The sequence below is a fragment of the Lissotriton vulgaris genome, chromosome 1_2, assembly GCF_964263255.1.
Source record: "Lissotriton vulgaris chromosome 1_2, aLisVul1.2, whole genome shotgun sequence".
Classification (NCBI taxonomy): Eukaryota; Metazoa; Chordata; class Amphibia; order Caudata; family Salamandridae; genus Lissotriton; species Lissotriton vulgaris.
In genome coordinates this window covers 293,790,773-293,805,542 of record NC_141686.1, presented here as the reverse complement: position 1 = coordinate 293,805,542, position 14,770 = coordinate 293,790,773, and the positions used below count along the sequence as shown (strand labels likewise).

Genomic DNA, 14,770 nt, shown 5'->3' with positions numbered 1-14,770 from the left:
CCTAGGGTGCTGTTCTGTGGTTTATCTGTACCCACCGATTAGGAGAATCACAATTTAGTGTAGATTACACTTTTAGTTTTGGTCCTGACGAATTGCTGTCAATCTTGACACGAAAACAGGAAACATGTTGACCATTAGATAGTGTGTGACATCCTGTTACATTGAGACAGGGGTGCACCAAACCCTTTTTTAATCAGGATAGAAGCCAGTGTAATTAAAATAGCTTTGAGTGGACTTTATTTCCTGTTTTAATCCACACTTAGTCTAGCGACTTACTTGTCTACATATCTACACTCTTTTAGGTCCCTCACACCCACTGCACCAAACGGCACGAAATAAAAGATCTCCGCTAAAGAGCCACTCATAGGTTGCCCGTCAGGTATTGCAGCGCCGACCTGACGAGGAGCAAAGCCCTCTGATGAAGCATGACACAGAGCTGGCTGGGTGTGTGAGGACACTTATTCCGAAAGGAGGAATTCCCCCTTATTTTCTCTCTTTCAGTGACTATTACATCACATATAGCTACCCGACTTTCCCTCCTTTTCTTCTTGTGAGGAACTGCATACTTATTGTGTTGGGGTACCTGGGAACTTGTCAAACCTCACGTGTAAATCATGGACCGGGGAGTACACGGAGTACCTGGGGAGACTAGCGTTCCTAGCGTGCCTTGTATCATGCAAGTCCCATTGCGTTTCCCAGAGTCTAAAGTCTTGCGTTGGTTAAATACTAGGGAAGTCTATGAGCAGAGGCAATAACCTTTCGGAGGGAGGGTACCCGCAGTGCCCTCAAAGTTATGTGGTGGCAGCAGATTTGTTGGGAAGGGACTTGAAAACCTACTGTCTCTCCTCAGTTCAGTGTCTGTCCTATCTCAATAGCTAGGGTCTTTCGCTGTGTGTTGGTTTTGTAGAACGTGGACTTTTTATGTAACATCTTTTATTTGTCTGTGCTTCTGGAAACTCTGCAGCTGCGTCCTCAGCCTGAAACATTTATAGGAAGAAACCCTCACTAAAAAACTGGGTACACAATTCAAAGATCCCAGAATTAAAGCAAAACAGCCCTACAGAAAAACATTGGCCATAAGGTGATAGGATCACAAATTGGAACACTTGAGTTATAAAACCATTAGGGTTGAATCTTGTAATTTTCTTTGTAAGTTCGAATTTTACCTGCTATGTTTACACACCTACTTAAATCATTGTTCCTAAAGACATAGTACTGTCTAGGCAGTGGAAATATTGACGGTGCTTTCCGGTGTCAAAAGGTTTTATAACTCCTACCACCTCCTAGAGTAGGCTTTGAGTGCTCACTATGGAAGTGCAGTAGTGTAAAATTGATGGCTCATAGGCGCTAAACAGTACCTACCTCAATACTGCTAGTTCACTACAAAACACTTACGTTATGGGCTAGGTTTCTTTAACTGGAATTGATATTCTAAAATACAGTGTGTTTTTAAGTAAAGTGGCAAAGAGAAGATGAAAAGCACAGTTTACTGCATCGTCTCTGGTGTTGTACCCACCACAAGACTGCTCTTAATTGAAAAAGGTACTTGTACCTTTGCAGTGGAGCACTGCGTGCTAATCTCCCTTCTGCTTTTGTTCTGTATTCATGTCTTTGGATGTTATAATGTCTCTCTCATTCCCAGTTTCTTGCTCATGGACTGTGCTTATACCCTGGGGTCTTTAAAGGTCCATTGTTTTCACTTCACATCTTTGATATTTAAATATCTCACTTGTACCTCTTTCCCGCCTGAATAGTGCATTCATACCCGTCCATATTTAAATGTATGAATCATAGTTTCCATTTCTCTTCCCATATGTTCGGAATAGAAGACCTTAGCAATCATAATTAATAGTCAAAGCCTCAAGGTGTTTCAAGGAATCTGTACATTATTGGGACTTCTATATTTCCACCTTCATTATAAAAATAAGATGTCTTTTTTTTTTTTTACTATGACTGGATGATCTGTCATTTACTTTTGTGTCACATCTGTCTATGGGAAAGTAATAATTATCCCCATTTCGAAACCTTTTGCAGCGGGAAGATTGTGTCCCCAAAATGGAAGACATTCAAGGGCCTGAAGCTCCTTCAGAGGGACAAGATCCGCCTCAACAATGCCATCTGGAGGGCGTGGTACCTGCAGTGTGAGTGTGACGCACTGCGCCAGTTTAACATGTCTGATAACGTAACACTCTGAGAACTTAGGAGTGGAGATTGAAGTAAGGTCCTTAAAGTGTCCTCTACTAGTCAGGGCTCTGGGTGCGAGTGTGGTAGGATAGGTCCAGGAGAGGAAGAGTAGATGCGCGTCACAGACCCAGAGAAGGGAACACAAGTATTGCTTTTTCAGAGACCCATGGTGCTGCACAGAAGGACAGTTACTAAAGTAACACATCCACCAAGAAAGGTAGACTAGACTGGAAGTTACTATGATACTTGCAAGCCACAGCTAGGGTGCTGCTGAAGTAATAGATTATAAGACAGATCGACAAGTGCGGTTCTTACAGGAAACTGCCTTTACACCCCGGCTCGAACCATGCTGTGCCTTAACATCGCGGTCCGAACCACGAATGGGTCTTTTCAACACATTCCTTTACCACGCAAGTTGTTACAACAACTTGCCTTAGGGAAAGCGTTGTTGGATTGGTGTTGGACTTTAGGTCCAACACTTTGCCTGCTGTTGCACAGACTGGAGTTGGAATAGTAAATTATACTATTTTAGCTTCAGCGCTTTTCCTAAGGCAAGTAACGACTTGCACGGTGACGGAATGTGTTGTACAGAAACATTTGTTGTTCGGACCACTTTATTAAGGCAGTGATTAACGCCTGCATGGTTCCGACATACAACCGGTTCTTACAGTTCGACATTCTTGCCTAGGCGGGCGGACAGTCAGAAGGTCTGAAGTTCACAGATCCTGGTTAGTGTCAACAGTGTCTCCTGCTGAAGTAACATCCACAATTCTTTTTTCTGTAGATGTTGAGAAACAGAAAAATCCTATTTGTAACTTTGTCACGCCGCTGGAGGGGAGCGATGTGGATTATCAGCGGAACCCCGAGGTAAGCTGCCTGCTGTTGTGCTGACCGTTTGGGAGGTTTACCTGAACAACTCTGTTCCCGTTCAGTTTGTGGTCTTGCTTAGTTTATCTCTAGGGTCACTGGTTGGAGAGGTCGAGAGGGGGAATTTAGTGATGGATTTGTGGCCAGGAGTTGTTTGAGATCAGTCAGCAAGCATTGATACTGGGGCAAGGGGTTACAGAAAATTCCCACTAGTTGAATCAAGTTTGTTCCACCTGCAGACCCTACTTAATTACTCTGACACTGAGAAGCATGGGTGTTTACATGCAAAATGTCTGATTACAAATTTGGCAAAAAATATTGACAAACCCTATCGCTTGCATAGGCGAGATTTATCTACCTTTGCCAATGCTTGTTGTGATTGCCATCCCATTGTAAAATGACTTTAAGACAAGAGAGCCAACATCAGCTGAGTGGAATGACCTGCGTTAAGACAGCATGACAGACTGAGACAGCCAGGGAGCAATGAGGTCACCCCGCCAGCTCTCCAGAACTAAAATGTAGACCCCTTTATCGAGGACCTGCTCCATCATCTTGCAACCAAGAAGGGCCAGACTGCATGACCCTTTGCTCTCCCTGAACCTGTGGGGTGCCTGTACCCACCTCATTTGCTGCCCGACTAAGGTCTGGAGAAATATGGACTTTAAGAACTTACCTTTAGCTGCATTTTGTCAGATGGAGGAGATAATTTTGAAGCTTTTGGAATTCGCTACCATGCCATTCTGGTTTCTGGTGACACTACCAGTAAAGAACACTCTTATGTCTAGGCCAGAAAAGTATGTTCATATTATATTATGTTATGTGTAATTGTAAAGCACACTATCACATACGCGGGTAACCTTGCACCGAGCAGGTGTGTGTGCTTAGCCCTGACTATGGTGGGTTGGTTAATTAAAAAGCCAAGTCTTCAACTTTTTGCAGAATTTAAGAAAATAGGAGGAGCTCTTATGTGGAGTAGGAGGTTGTTCCACATTTAAGGAGCGATGTAAGAGAACATCCATCCTCCTGATCTGGTTCTGTGTATGCTTGCGGAGTGTGCAATTTGGAGTCTTAAGGAGTGGAGGCGTCTGGGTGGTTGGCAGAAGGAAATGTGACGTTCAGGTAGTTGGGGCCTGAGTTGTGTAGTGCCTTGAATGTGTGTGTGAGGAGTTTGTGTTTGAATTAAGCATGTTTGTGTATTGGGAGGTGTGGTGTGATGCGAGTTCTGTGTGGGAGGGTTAGTATGAGTCTGGCAGCCCTGGGCCCTGGATGGTTTGTCGTCTTCTAATAAGGTGCTGGGTGATCCCAGTGTAGAAAGTGTTCCCATTGTCCAGTTTGCTGGTGACTAGGGTGTGAGTGACAGTTTTTCTTGTGTTGCTTGGGAGCCAGTTGAGTAGCTTCTTCAGCATCTTCAGGGTGTGGAAGCTGGCTGCAGTGACAGCTTTGACTTGTGCGGTCATACGACTGTCAAATGTCTACTGTTGGTGTCCTTACCCATAGGTGTAAAACCACTAAAACCTTGACTGCTAATGGCGGTTTCAGACATACAGACCACCACCATTTTACGATCTCCAAAAAGACATCTAGTGTGTAATCGCTCTATCCAGCCACTGTCCCTGGCCCAGCACAGTCTAGTTGGGCACATAGGCAACTGGACTGTGCATTTCAGTGACTTGACTGTGTTCACAAACTGGCCGTTTACGGTAGGCCGTCGGACATTCCAGCGCCGGCCCGACGAGGAGCAGAGCCCAATGATGAAGCATGACATCCTTCGGGGTGTGTGAGGGCATCACAAAGAAAGACCTGCCTTTTCCTTGTCCCCTTTAGGAACTACATACCCCTTTGTAGCTCAGGTTACTAGGAGCCTTGTGTGCAGGACCTGTTTGAATAACGGCTCCTGGTCCCCCCTTCTTTTTCATGTGCAGTCTTTATTTGCCATTTGACCGCAGTGGATATAAACTTCTGATCCATTCTGTTGTAATGCACTGTTTGCCTTTAATGGACCAGATGGTGGGTGCATTGTGCTTTTATGGAACTGCGGGTCTCTACTGAGTCCCCACAAAATGCTTTGAAGAATGAGGACCCCACCTATGGGGAGTTCATGGGGACCTTGTGCCACGTGGTGGAGCAGAACGCACACCCTACCTCTGAATAGGACTCTGCTTTCATGTGCAGGACTTTCCACAACCCGCACTCAAGATCACTCCACTCACGATAAAGGGGCCACTTTAAGAAGCCAAAGCACAGCATCCTTAGTTTGGCAGTGGCACAGTAGACTGATCTGTAGAGGATCTGCCCATAAGGAGTCTTTACTCCAAGAAAGGAGATCGCCTCGAAGGGAGGACCACACCTCAGTTGATGGTTGACCCCCACTAAACAGAGGATTGGCTTTAAGAGCCAAATTCTCCAAACTGAAACCCTTCAGCCACTGAGAACATCTCAGCCACAAAATACACAGGGACAGGCGCAAAAACATTTGACTACAAAATAAAGCATGCAAGACTGCACCTCCATCGATCTTGAAAACCTTTCCGGAGTTGAGTAGGGCTTTCAACATTTAATGTTCACTAATGCTTTTCTTCCCTTCTGTTATGGAGTCAGACTCTGTTAGATGCCAAAAGTAGCGAGCAGCCATGTTTTGCGCTCTCTCTCTCTCTCTTTTGCAATTTGCAGATGCAGTGACACTTTCTGCTGCAAAACATACAAGCCCTTTACACTCGGTTCTCCCCCTCCTCATCCTACTCTGTGCCTTCTAACCTCCTACACACATAGAATTTGTAGAATTAGGGCACTACTGAGTGGTGACACAATGAATTTAGATGAAAAGTGAAATTCAGAAGTAAATGTATGGGAACGCCAAAATAGACTTTCATGTTAGGTAGGAAAGTGAGGCATCCTCCTGCTGTGCCCACAAACCAATGAACCCCCCCCCCCCCCTGCACTCTAGTCCATCAGCACACGCTCATATGGCTGCAGTCAAGAAAACCGCAAGCTTGTAATATGGCGAACAAAAAAAAATCCTAACTCATTACTGGGCTTAATCAGACATCATCATGTACTCCGTAATGCGAGCACAGGCTTTGCAACATTAGAATATGGAGGTCTCCTTGCCTGGGACGTGAACAAAAGTAGTACTTACCATGGCACATTCTGTCAATCAAAGGTAATTTTATTTCAGTTAATAAAAACCATACTATTTTACACATGTAGATCATTAAAAGGTGCACAGATGCTATTTATTGTTTTTTAATCGATTTTTAACAATTTCATTTTATGCAACGCTAAAATACATAAAAGACACTGATAGTAACGTCTTGGGACGATTATATACATCTAGTCTTTTTATGATCTTTGTCAATTCATTCAAATCCATTCTTGTACTTGATGCGGTGCAGTCATTTTCGTGTAGGTGGTCTTTAGGCTTGAAGGAAATTAATTAACATGCTGCCTGTCCTGTACCTCCCTATCTAGGGCACAATCGCCTAATACCTCTTCCGGAAATTTGTGGATTCCAAGTTAGATTGTCTTTATCTACAGCAGTTGCAGGTTATAATGAACAAAATGACTACTACACTAGATTTTTAGTAATACCGACTTTACATAATGTTCATCAAAGGCTTTGCAGTCATTAACCCCTTCGATGCTGATGACGAGCTCAGCTCGTCATCACCCACGGGTGTCGTGTGCTGATGACGAGCTGAGCTCGTCATGGTGCCACTAAAATGGCTTTTTCCAGCACAGGGGGGGGAAACGCCTAGCAGCCAAGTGGTTAACTGCTCAGGCTTTAATACAATTTCTGTAGTACCAGCCTTACATTATGTTAGTCAGTCGCTTTGTAGTCAATGGCCGCTCTGCTTTGAGATAAAATGTTATCACACACAAGATTTCTAAAGATGCCGAGGCTCCATGGTGTTCATAAAAGGCTGTTTAGTCATTAACCGCTCTGCTTGGATAACATTTCAGTGGTACCTGCCTCACATTCTGTTCATCAGTCCCTTTGCAGTCAATAGCCGCTTATCTTTGAGGTAAAATTTTTATAAAGGCTGCTATTATTTGTGATGACTCTCTTCATACAAATTGTAAGGCATGCCAACATGATCTGATACCAGGCAAATTAAAAATTATTTTCAATAAAATGTTTCTTTCAGTTAATACAACCCGGCAGATCAATAGAATGTGTATCAGACTTTCTTCATATAATTGGCAGAGCCTGCATTTTGTATTCAATGGTTTTCGTTGTCATTTAGGGATGTGTTCTAGTGTTTGACATAGGCCAAATCGTAAATGAAGTAACTTACCTTTATAGAACGATCTAAGTAGTTTTATAAGAAATTTCTGAAGTCGTAAGTATCAATCATTGTCCAGGCGTGCCGTCTTTTTCTAAACTCCACTTAGTCATTGAGTCATGACAGCCTTCTTACTTGTTTGTTGATAACTTTTTTAGTGTAGTGTGGAAGTGCCATATCCCATGACTCTTTGGCTTTCAGATTTTTTAATGCTGTGTTGAAAGCTCGTGTCCAGTTGTTTCGATTTTGATATGCGTTATTTTGGATTTTATCAAAGCATGCAGTGCATTTTCGCCAGAGGATCTTATTAATGACATATATTCGATCAGTGAGCCTGTTTGTGTTAGTTTTTGATTTATTAGCCCAAATTCCAATCGAATCTGAAAGGAGAATGCGCTATGCGTAACCTGGATTAAAAGACTAAAAACCTTATTTTGTGCTGAATTTTGGAAAGCACCGAATTTACCCAGGAATTCTACAGTTCCATAACAAAGTGTTAGAATGAACTTGGCTTGTATTGCAGCTATTAATGGCTTAGAGGTAGGGCTTTGCAATTTCCGATGTATTCTCTGGAATTATGAGATTAGGGAGGCGATTCTTTGTTTCAGTGTGTTCTGATGCAAATAATGTGACTGCCAGTCTTGTTACCAAACGTCGAGATATTTGTATGACGTACCTCGGAGAATTGGTTTCCCCCACAACGACCAGCTGTCCATCTATAGCATTGAAGAATGACAATAGTTCCTATTTTGCTATAGGTTTTTGACTTTTTCATTTAGTCCTCCAGTGTGGTTTTACATTTCTTGCTTTTCATATAGAATAGATGCTTATCTGAATGTTCAGAGAGCCTTCATGTTTTGTTTTCACTCAAATGAATTACTTTTACCCTTCAACTTGTGAGTCCACGGTGGTGGTTTGAACCAGGTAAGGTGGCAGCAAAAGCTTTTCTGGCACACTCAATGGTATACTTTAAATCTATTTCTTTCACCAGCTCACGTAACCCTGCTTAACACGTATACGGGGTAAGGCATAACCTGTTGCTTTACAAGGACGGATTTTCATTTATGTCTTATGCAAAGTGCTATTCTGGCCAATTCGAAACAATTTCTGTAAACTGCTTATTTATGGATCTGTAGAGCAGATGCCATGTTTGCTCATTTGCAGCTGATAAACCTCTCTGGTTAGACTTATACTGGGCACTATAGCTGCCCCCTCTGCCAACGTATGCTATGCCTTAGGATTGTACCATGTCTAGCACTTAGGAGACTGGGAACTAAGAGTAGGTGCAGATGTCTGCTGTACTCCTGGAGGCATTTCATAAGATCTACCATTTGTGCCCTACACTCCAACCCTAGGATGATTGTGTGTGTGTGTGTGTGATTGCAAGCATACACAAAGTGAATGTAGTTACGTGGGCCCTCTGACATCTCTTTCTTAAAAGTATTCAAAGTAATAGTGCCTCTGATAATGCCCAATGAACTGGGAAGGTGCCAATGAAGTTCAAGGTAGTGAGGTCACTACAATGAGTACATTTAGCGATGTAGCAGTGATGTGATTCTGTTTTTAAACTGCATTGGTACTTCTTTGGTGAGAAAGTCATTCCTGACAACTACTCGGATATAGGAAGATGGCAGAGTATACAGTACTGGTAGAGTAGAGTACAGTATGATGGTTTCAGAGTTGCCTTAGACCTCATAGTCTCCATCCTACAACTCTTTAAGTTTTGCTGAGCCTTTAGCCCCTCTGTTTCCCTTCTCTCTCACAGCTGTTGTGATCTTGTCTGCAGGCGGTGCTCATGGAGGGGAAGTACTGGAAGAGGCAAAGTTTGATAGTCATACGAGAGTACCACAAATGGCGCACCTTTGTCAGAAGCAGGGTACGATATTTATCTTACTATATACCTCCTTTTATTTTCTCAATTACAGCCTCTTTTTAAATTATTCCTTTCTCCCTCTGTGCTCCATCTTCTCTCTGTTTTTCTACTGATAGTTTTCCTACTCTTACTGTTCTTCTTTCCTATTTTGCCTCTCTTTATATGAAAGTTTCTGGTTTCATTTTCTGATCTTTTTCTTCCACTGTCCCCTCATTCTGTCCATTTTTATTTCTCTTGTTCCCTGCTCTTTTAAATCTTGCTGTTGCTGATGGACACTTATAACCACAGAATCCTAACCTCTAGAGTATCCCAAGACACCAGACTGGATATGGAAAATTCTTCAGTAATGCTCCTATGTGCTGAGAGGTGACTCCGCATTGACTCCATGCCTCCCTGGAAGTGACGCTTGAATGACGGAGCGAAGCTGCATGTAAGCACAACCCTGTGCACTGACGTCACTTCTAGAAGTCCACTACAAACTTTGTTGTTCGTCCAGGTATATTTAAATGTCTTCTACAGTGTGCTATAGAAGAGGTTTCCCCAGAAGAGAATAGAATCCAAGTCATGCGAAGACTCCAAGAATCCGATCTTGGTCACGGCCATGTACAATGTGTGTCTCTGATGCTTGTGATGAGGTCATGACTCAAGCTATGTTGTAAATTTGTCCTCTTGATTCTAAAGGTAATTTAGAAGCAAGAGGTGAAATTCTATGTTACCAAACAGGAGCGGAGGCTGCTATTAAAACATAAGTCTCACTCCAAGTCAGAGAACTCTTGTGATACCACTCAAGAGGCTGCATTCACTCAAAGTCAAAAGCCTGTCATAAACGCAAGAGAGCTGCTCAAACCCATCCCTCCATTCGAAATCAGGTGAGAAGGCACATGGGAGTTAACTGAAAGATCATAACCCCCCCCCTTCTGACTCCATTTTAGTCTCAGTATGCTCCGAATTCCCTGGACTGTCGTCGACCCACAGCAAACTGCAGCCTTCAAAATGGCCATGCTTCAACTCTTTCAGTTGCTCTTATCTCCCTTTGGTGCACTTTCGGGTCTCGCAGAGTCACAGAGGCTTCCAGTTGGACTTCTACCTACAGACCATCCCTTGCAGCCAGCTGACCATTGAGACTTGGGCCCGTGCTGGTCTCCGAACTCAAACGGACGTTGGCCCATTCTAGGCCTATGTCTCACAATTTGATTACAAAAGCACAGCAAGTCATTATGCAACCAGACTCTATTCCTGAGCCTCTTCCTCAACACCATTGCTATCAGAGGATAGAGGCCTTATGACACAGTTCAGGGTGTACAAAATGTTGCTCATGACATCGATGAAGATGGTGAGGAGGAGGCACTACACATGCTCCCCTCACTATACTGACACCTGGATTTACAGGAATACTGGGCTTTTACATCTTCAGAGACTGAGCTGGATTCTCCACCTGGTCCACCAAGGAAAGTAGGGGGAAGGGCAGCAAAATTGCTACACTTACAGTTGCCTACTGTTGAACTAAGGCAAACTTATTAATTGAAGTCCTTCAACCTGCTCTAAAGTCTTCTGAGCCATTTATGCCATTCAGTGAGGCTCCCACAGATACACTCATGTTTTAAGCCATGCTTGAGACCTCCAATTAGTTGACTGTGGCCAGGCAACATAAAAGAAAAATCAGGACTTCAGGTGTATTTGTTGTCAAAGTAACCTATGATTGAAAGCCTGGTGGTATCAGTATCGTCAATTTAAAGTCACTCTTAATGCCTTTCCCACCAACCCTCTGGTTAGAGATAAGTGAGTGGAAATGTAATGATGCTTTCGGAGTTCTCTTTAGCCACTGTAAACTTAAGTTTGTTGAACGCACTACATTCTTTAAGGGACATTTCAGTGAGATCTTGCTGGCTGTTCCGAAAGACTTCAGCACCTCATTTGCAAACGATACTTGATGGACAGGACGTGTCAGGGAAAGTCTTGTGTGCTTACATGGACACCAGATTGTGTTAACAGAGCCATTGGCACCTATCGTATGCTTTGAAGGATCGCCTGAATGAGTTAATTCGGGTCTTCAGGAGATGCCCAAGCGTCCTTGATGGATATGCCCTTTGTTGGTTCCAGATTGTTTGGGGGGGGGGGGGAAGCTGATTTGGCCCTTACACAATTTAAGGACAGTTAAGTAGTAAGCAGGATTTACTATCCTTATTTCAGAGCCCGGAAAACAGCTGTTACCATACTCTACAGGCTGTTTCATTACCCCCTTATTGCGAGACGTGCGACCAGATTCTTCCATTTTTGAGGAGGAATGGGAGGGAAGAAGCTAAGTTAAATATGCTATTATTGAATTGTAGATCCATGAAAAAACACAAAACTGAGATTTACGATCTGTTGAGAAATAGTGGCTCGGATGCACTGTTTCTCACTGAGACATGGATGGACGAAGCCTCGTCTCCGGATGCTCTCGAAGCCATCCCCCCCGGTTACAGCCTACTTAGATTAGACAGACATAAGCAGGGAGGAGGGGGGTTAGCCCCCATTTATAAATCAGATTTGGAATGCACTCTATTAAAGGCTACACTACCTAATAGTGAGAGCGGCTTTTTCACCATAAGAGTCGGACCCAAAAATGTTGTTAATGGATTACTGATATACCACCCGCCAGGAGGTGCAGCACAGTTTGGGGACCAACTTCTGGAACTGATAACTCAATCAGCGCTCAGATATAAAAGGTTTCTCATCTTGGGTGATCTAAACCTCCACTTTGATGATTTAGAGTGTAAAGAGGCACAAGCTGTGGTTGCAGCATTGAAACCCCTGGGGGTCAATCTGCTATCTACAGCCCCCACGCACCAACTGGGCCACCTCTTGGACCTTATATTTGCTAATTGGGAGGGTATTAAGGTTTCATCTCCGATCCAAACGATTTGGTCGGACCATAGCATTATTCCGTTCAAAATTGATAATGTGTCCTCAGGAACTAGACGTAGGATACCCCTACCGCAGAAGCGCAGGGAATGGAAGAAATTTACTCCAGAAACGTTTGAAATTGCCCTATTAGAACATCCCCTGCCCCTAGGCAATACCTTACAGGAGGCATGGAGCAGCTATGAGAATTGGATGTCCAATGCTTTGGATGAGGTAGCGCCCTGGACACTTAAACCCCCGGCAAGGCAATATAGATCTGCCCCCTGGTTCTCAGAAAAACTTAAATTAGCTAAAGCCAAATGTAAAACCATGGAACGGAGTTGGAGGAAAAACTATGCTCCAGAACACAAAGTACGTTATAGAACGGAATTAAAAAAATACCAGAAGCTAGTGAGATCAGAGAAAAGTATCTATCTTAAGAGCAGAATTGAGCTAGCGGACAATCCCACCAGAGAACTCTTTGTTATTTATAAGGAGCTCGAGGTTCCATCTAGACTTGAAGCTCAAGATACTTACTCTAATGAGATATGTGACTCTGTAGCTGATTTCTTTGTAGACAAGGTCGCAAAAATTCATGCCACCTTTAAAAATAGCGTTGATCTTTCATGTAACCATATGGACGTAAGAGATGGCTCTAGCCCCATAAGGAAGTCCCATCTCACATGCTTTAAAACTCCTGAAAGATATGAACTATTATGTATCGTCAACAGCATACAATCTGGTTCTCCCTGTGATGCGTGCCCGCCGGCACGCTGTAAAGGAGTCGTGGAGAGCATGTTGATTGACCATATCAGTCACATGGTGACACTGTCCTTCAAGGAATGTCATGTACTCGACGCGTGGAAAACAGCTCAGGTTATTCCTCTAAAAAAGAAACCCAACATCCATATCTCTCAACTCCAAAATCTTCGTCCCATTTCCCTTCTTCCCTTCTGTTCAAAAATCGTAGAAAAGGTGGTTAACCGGCAGCTCATGGAATATCTTGAGGAGGAAGCCCTCCTCCATCCCTCACAATCAGGATTTAGAACCGGCTACTCTACTGAGTCAGCCATTCTCTATTCCACTGAGTGCCTTAGACAGATAGTGGATGAAGGAGAGACAGCAGCGTTGGTTTTATTAGATCTGAGTGCAGTTTTTGACACCGTGCTGCACACAACTCTGCTGTCTCGTCTTTCTGATATGGGGGTGGCAGGATCAGCATTAGCCTGGATACGATCCTTCCTGGCCAATAGAAGCTTTCAGATGCACTGCCCACCCTTCAAATCTTCCCTCAGGAAGGTGAGCCATGGGGTTCCCCAGGGCTCGAGTTTGAGTCCTACCTTATTCAATATCTATATGGAACCCCTGGCTCATGTAGTGGAGGAATTCTGGGTGGGCATTATTAGCTATGCTGATGACACCCAATTGATATTCAAGCTTACGCCCGACCACAGAGAAGATGCCACTAACTTTTCTAACTGTCTGTCATCAGTGGCATCATGGATGAACAACACCTGCCTGCGCCTTAATGGCGAAAAAACAGAACTGCTGGTGGTTGGGAAAGCAGCATCAGCTTGGTCTCACAGGTGGTGGCCCACCGAATTGGGCAGTCCTCCCATTCCTGTGGTTTTGGTAAGAAATCTTGGCGTATTGCTTGACTCAGACCTCTCTTACAAGTCCCACGTCAGCAAGGTGACTGGTAGGTGCCAGCATCTACTGCTCGCAGCCACCCCCAAGAAGAGCCCCAATTGCCTTCTACAGCCCTGATTTACTCAGGCGCTGAAAATATCCCGCCCGCTGATCAGATACAATCAACGATCAGCACTGGTTCCATCGACAACCCTGTCCTGATGACCATCCCGACTAAAGGGGATCGAAACGCCGTCGACTTCACAGCTGGAATTATATGACGCATTTCACGTTTTGTGCTCCTGTTCAAACTTTGAAAATTTTTAATTTAAAGTGATTACAACTTGTTTATGTGGAGCGATTATTTGATGTAAATACTTTATTTCATGCGTCAATCACGCTGTTCACTTTAGTACTTGCACCTTCACCATCACTAATTGTATATAGCACCTTGCACCAAGTGCCACTGGGTTGTCACATGATCTGCTCTGTACAGTGCTGTTTTAACTGTATTGCCATGTGAAAGACCATTCCCTTCTGTCTCTTGGTGAATAATACTGCCTTTTTTCAAAAAACTCATATGACTCCTTGGTTTCTTGCTTTGTGTAATGCATATTGCATACATTATTGAAACTGTCTTTTCATGATACCTGTTGGGAATTGTTTCTGCCTACATGGTAGGTGCTTCAGCATACTGAGGGTCCTTCGGAAGGTCTTAGATCTCCTTCCTATGACCCCCCGCCTTGACTATGGGAATGCTCTGCTTGTAGGTCTGAGTAAGAAAGGCCTTCACCAACTTCAGTGCGTTCAGAACGCCGCCACACGCCTTGTGCTCGGGCTTCCTCGCAGAGCTTCTGGGAAGACCGCTCTGGCCAAGCTCCATTGGCTCCCAGTCAGGGAACAGATTAAATTTAAAGTCCTTTGTTTTGCGCACCGCATTGCCCAGGGCAAAGGCCCAGGTTATTTAAAGAACCTCCTCATTGCACATCGCCCTATCCGGAATTTGAGATCGTCCGGCGCGATGCTGTTCAAAATTCCCCGTATCACCAGA

At 43.9% G+C, this 14,770-nt stretch overlaps 1 protein-coding gene across 1 annotated transcript in view; it reads left to right on the top strand.

Moving 5' to 3' along the window:
* Positions 1-14,770, top strand: part of LOC147736527 (MLX-interacting protein-like) — a 172,934-nt gene that overhangs the window by 31,255 nt on the left and 126,909 nt on the right. Inside the window, exons 3-5 of the mRNA XM_086953266.1 lie at positions 2,035-2,141; positions 2,969-3,051; positions 9,121-9,210. Coding sequence (XP_086809392.1) covers positions 2,035-2,141; positions 2,969-3,051; positions 9,121-9,210 — 280 coding nt within the window. The remainder of the gene's footprint in view (positions 1-2,034; positions 2,142-2,968; positions 3,052-9,120; positions 9,211-14,770) is intronic.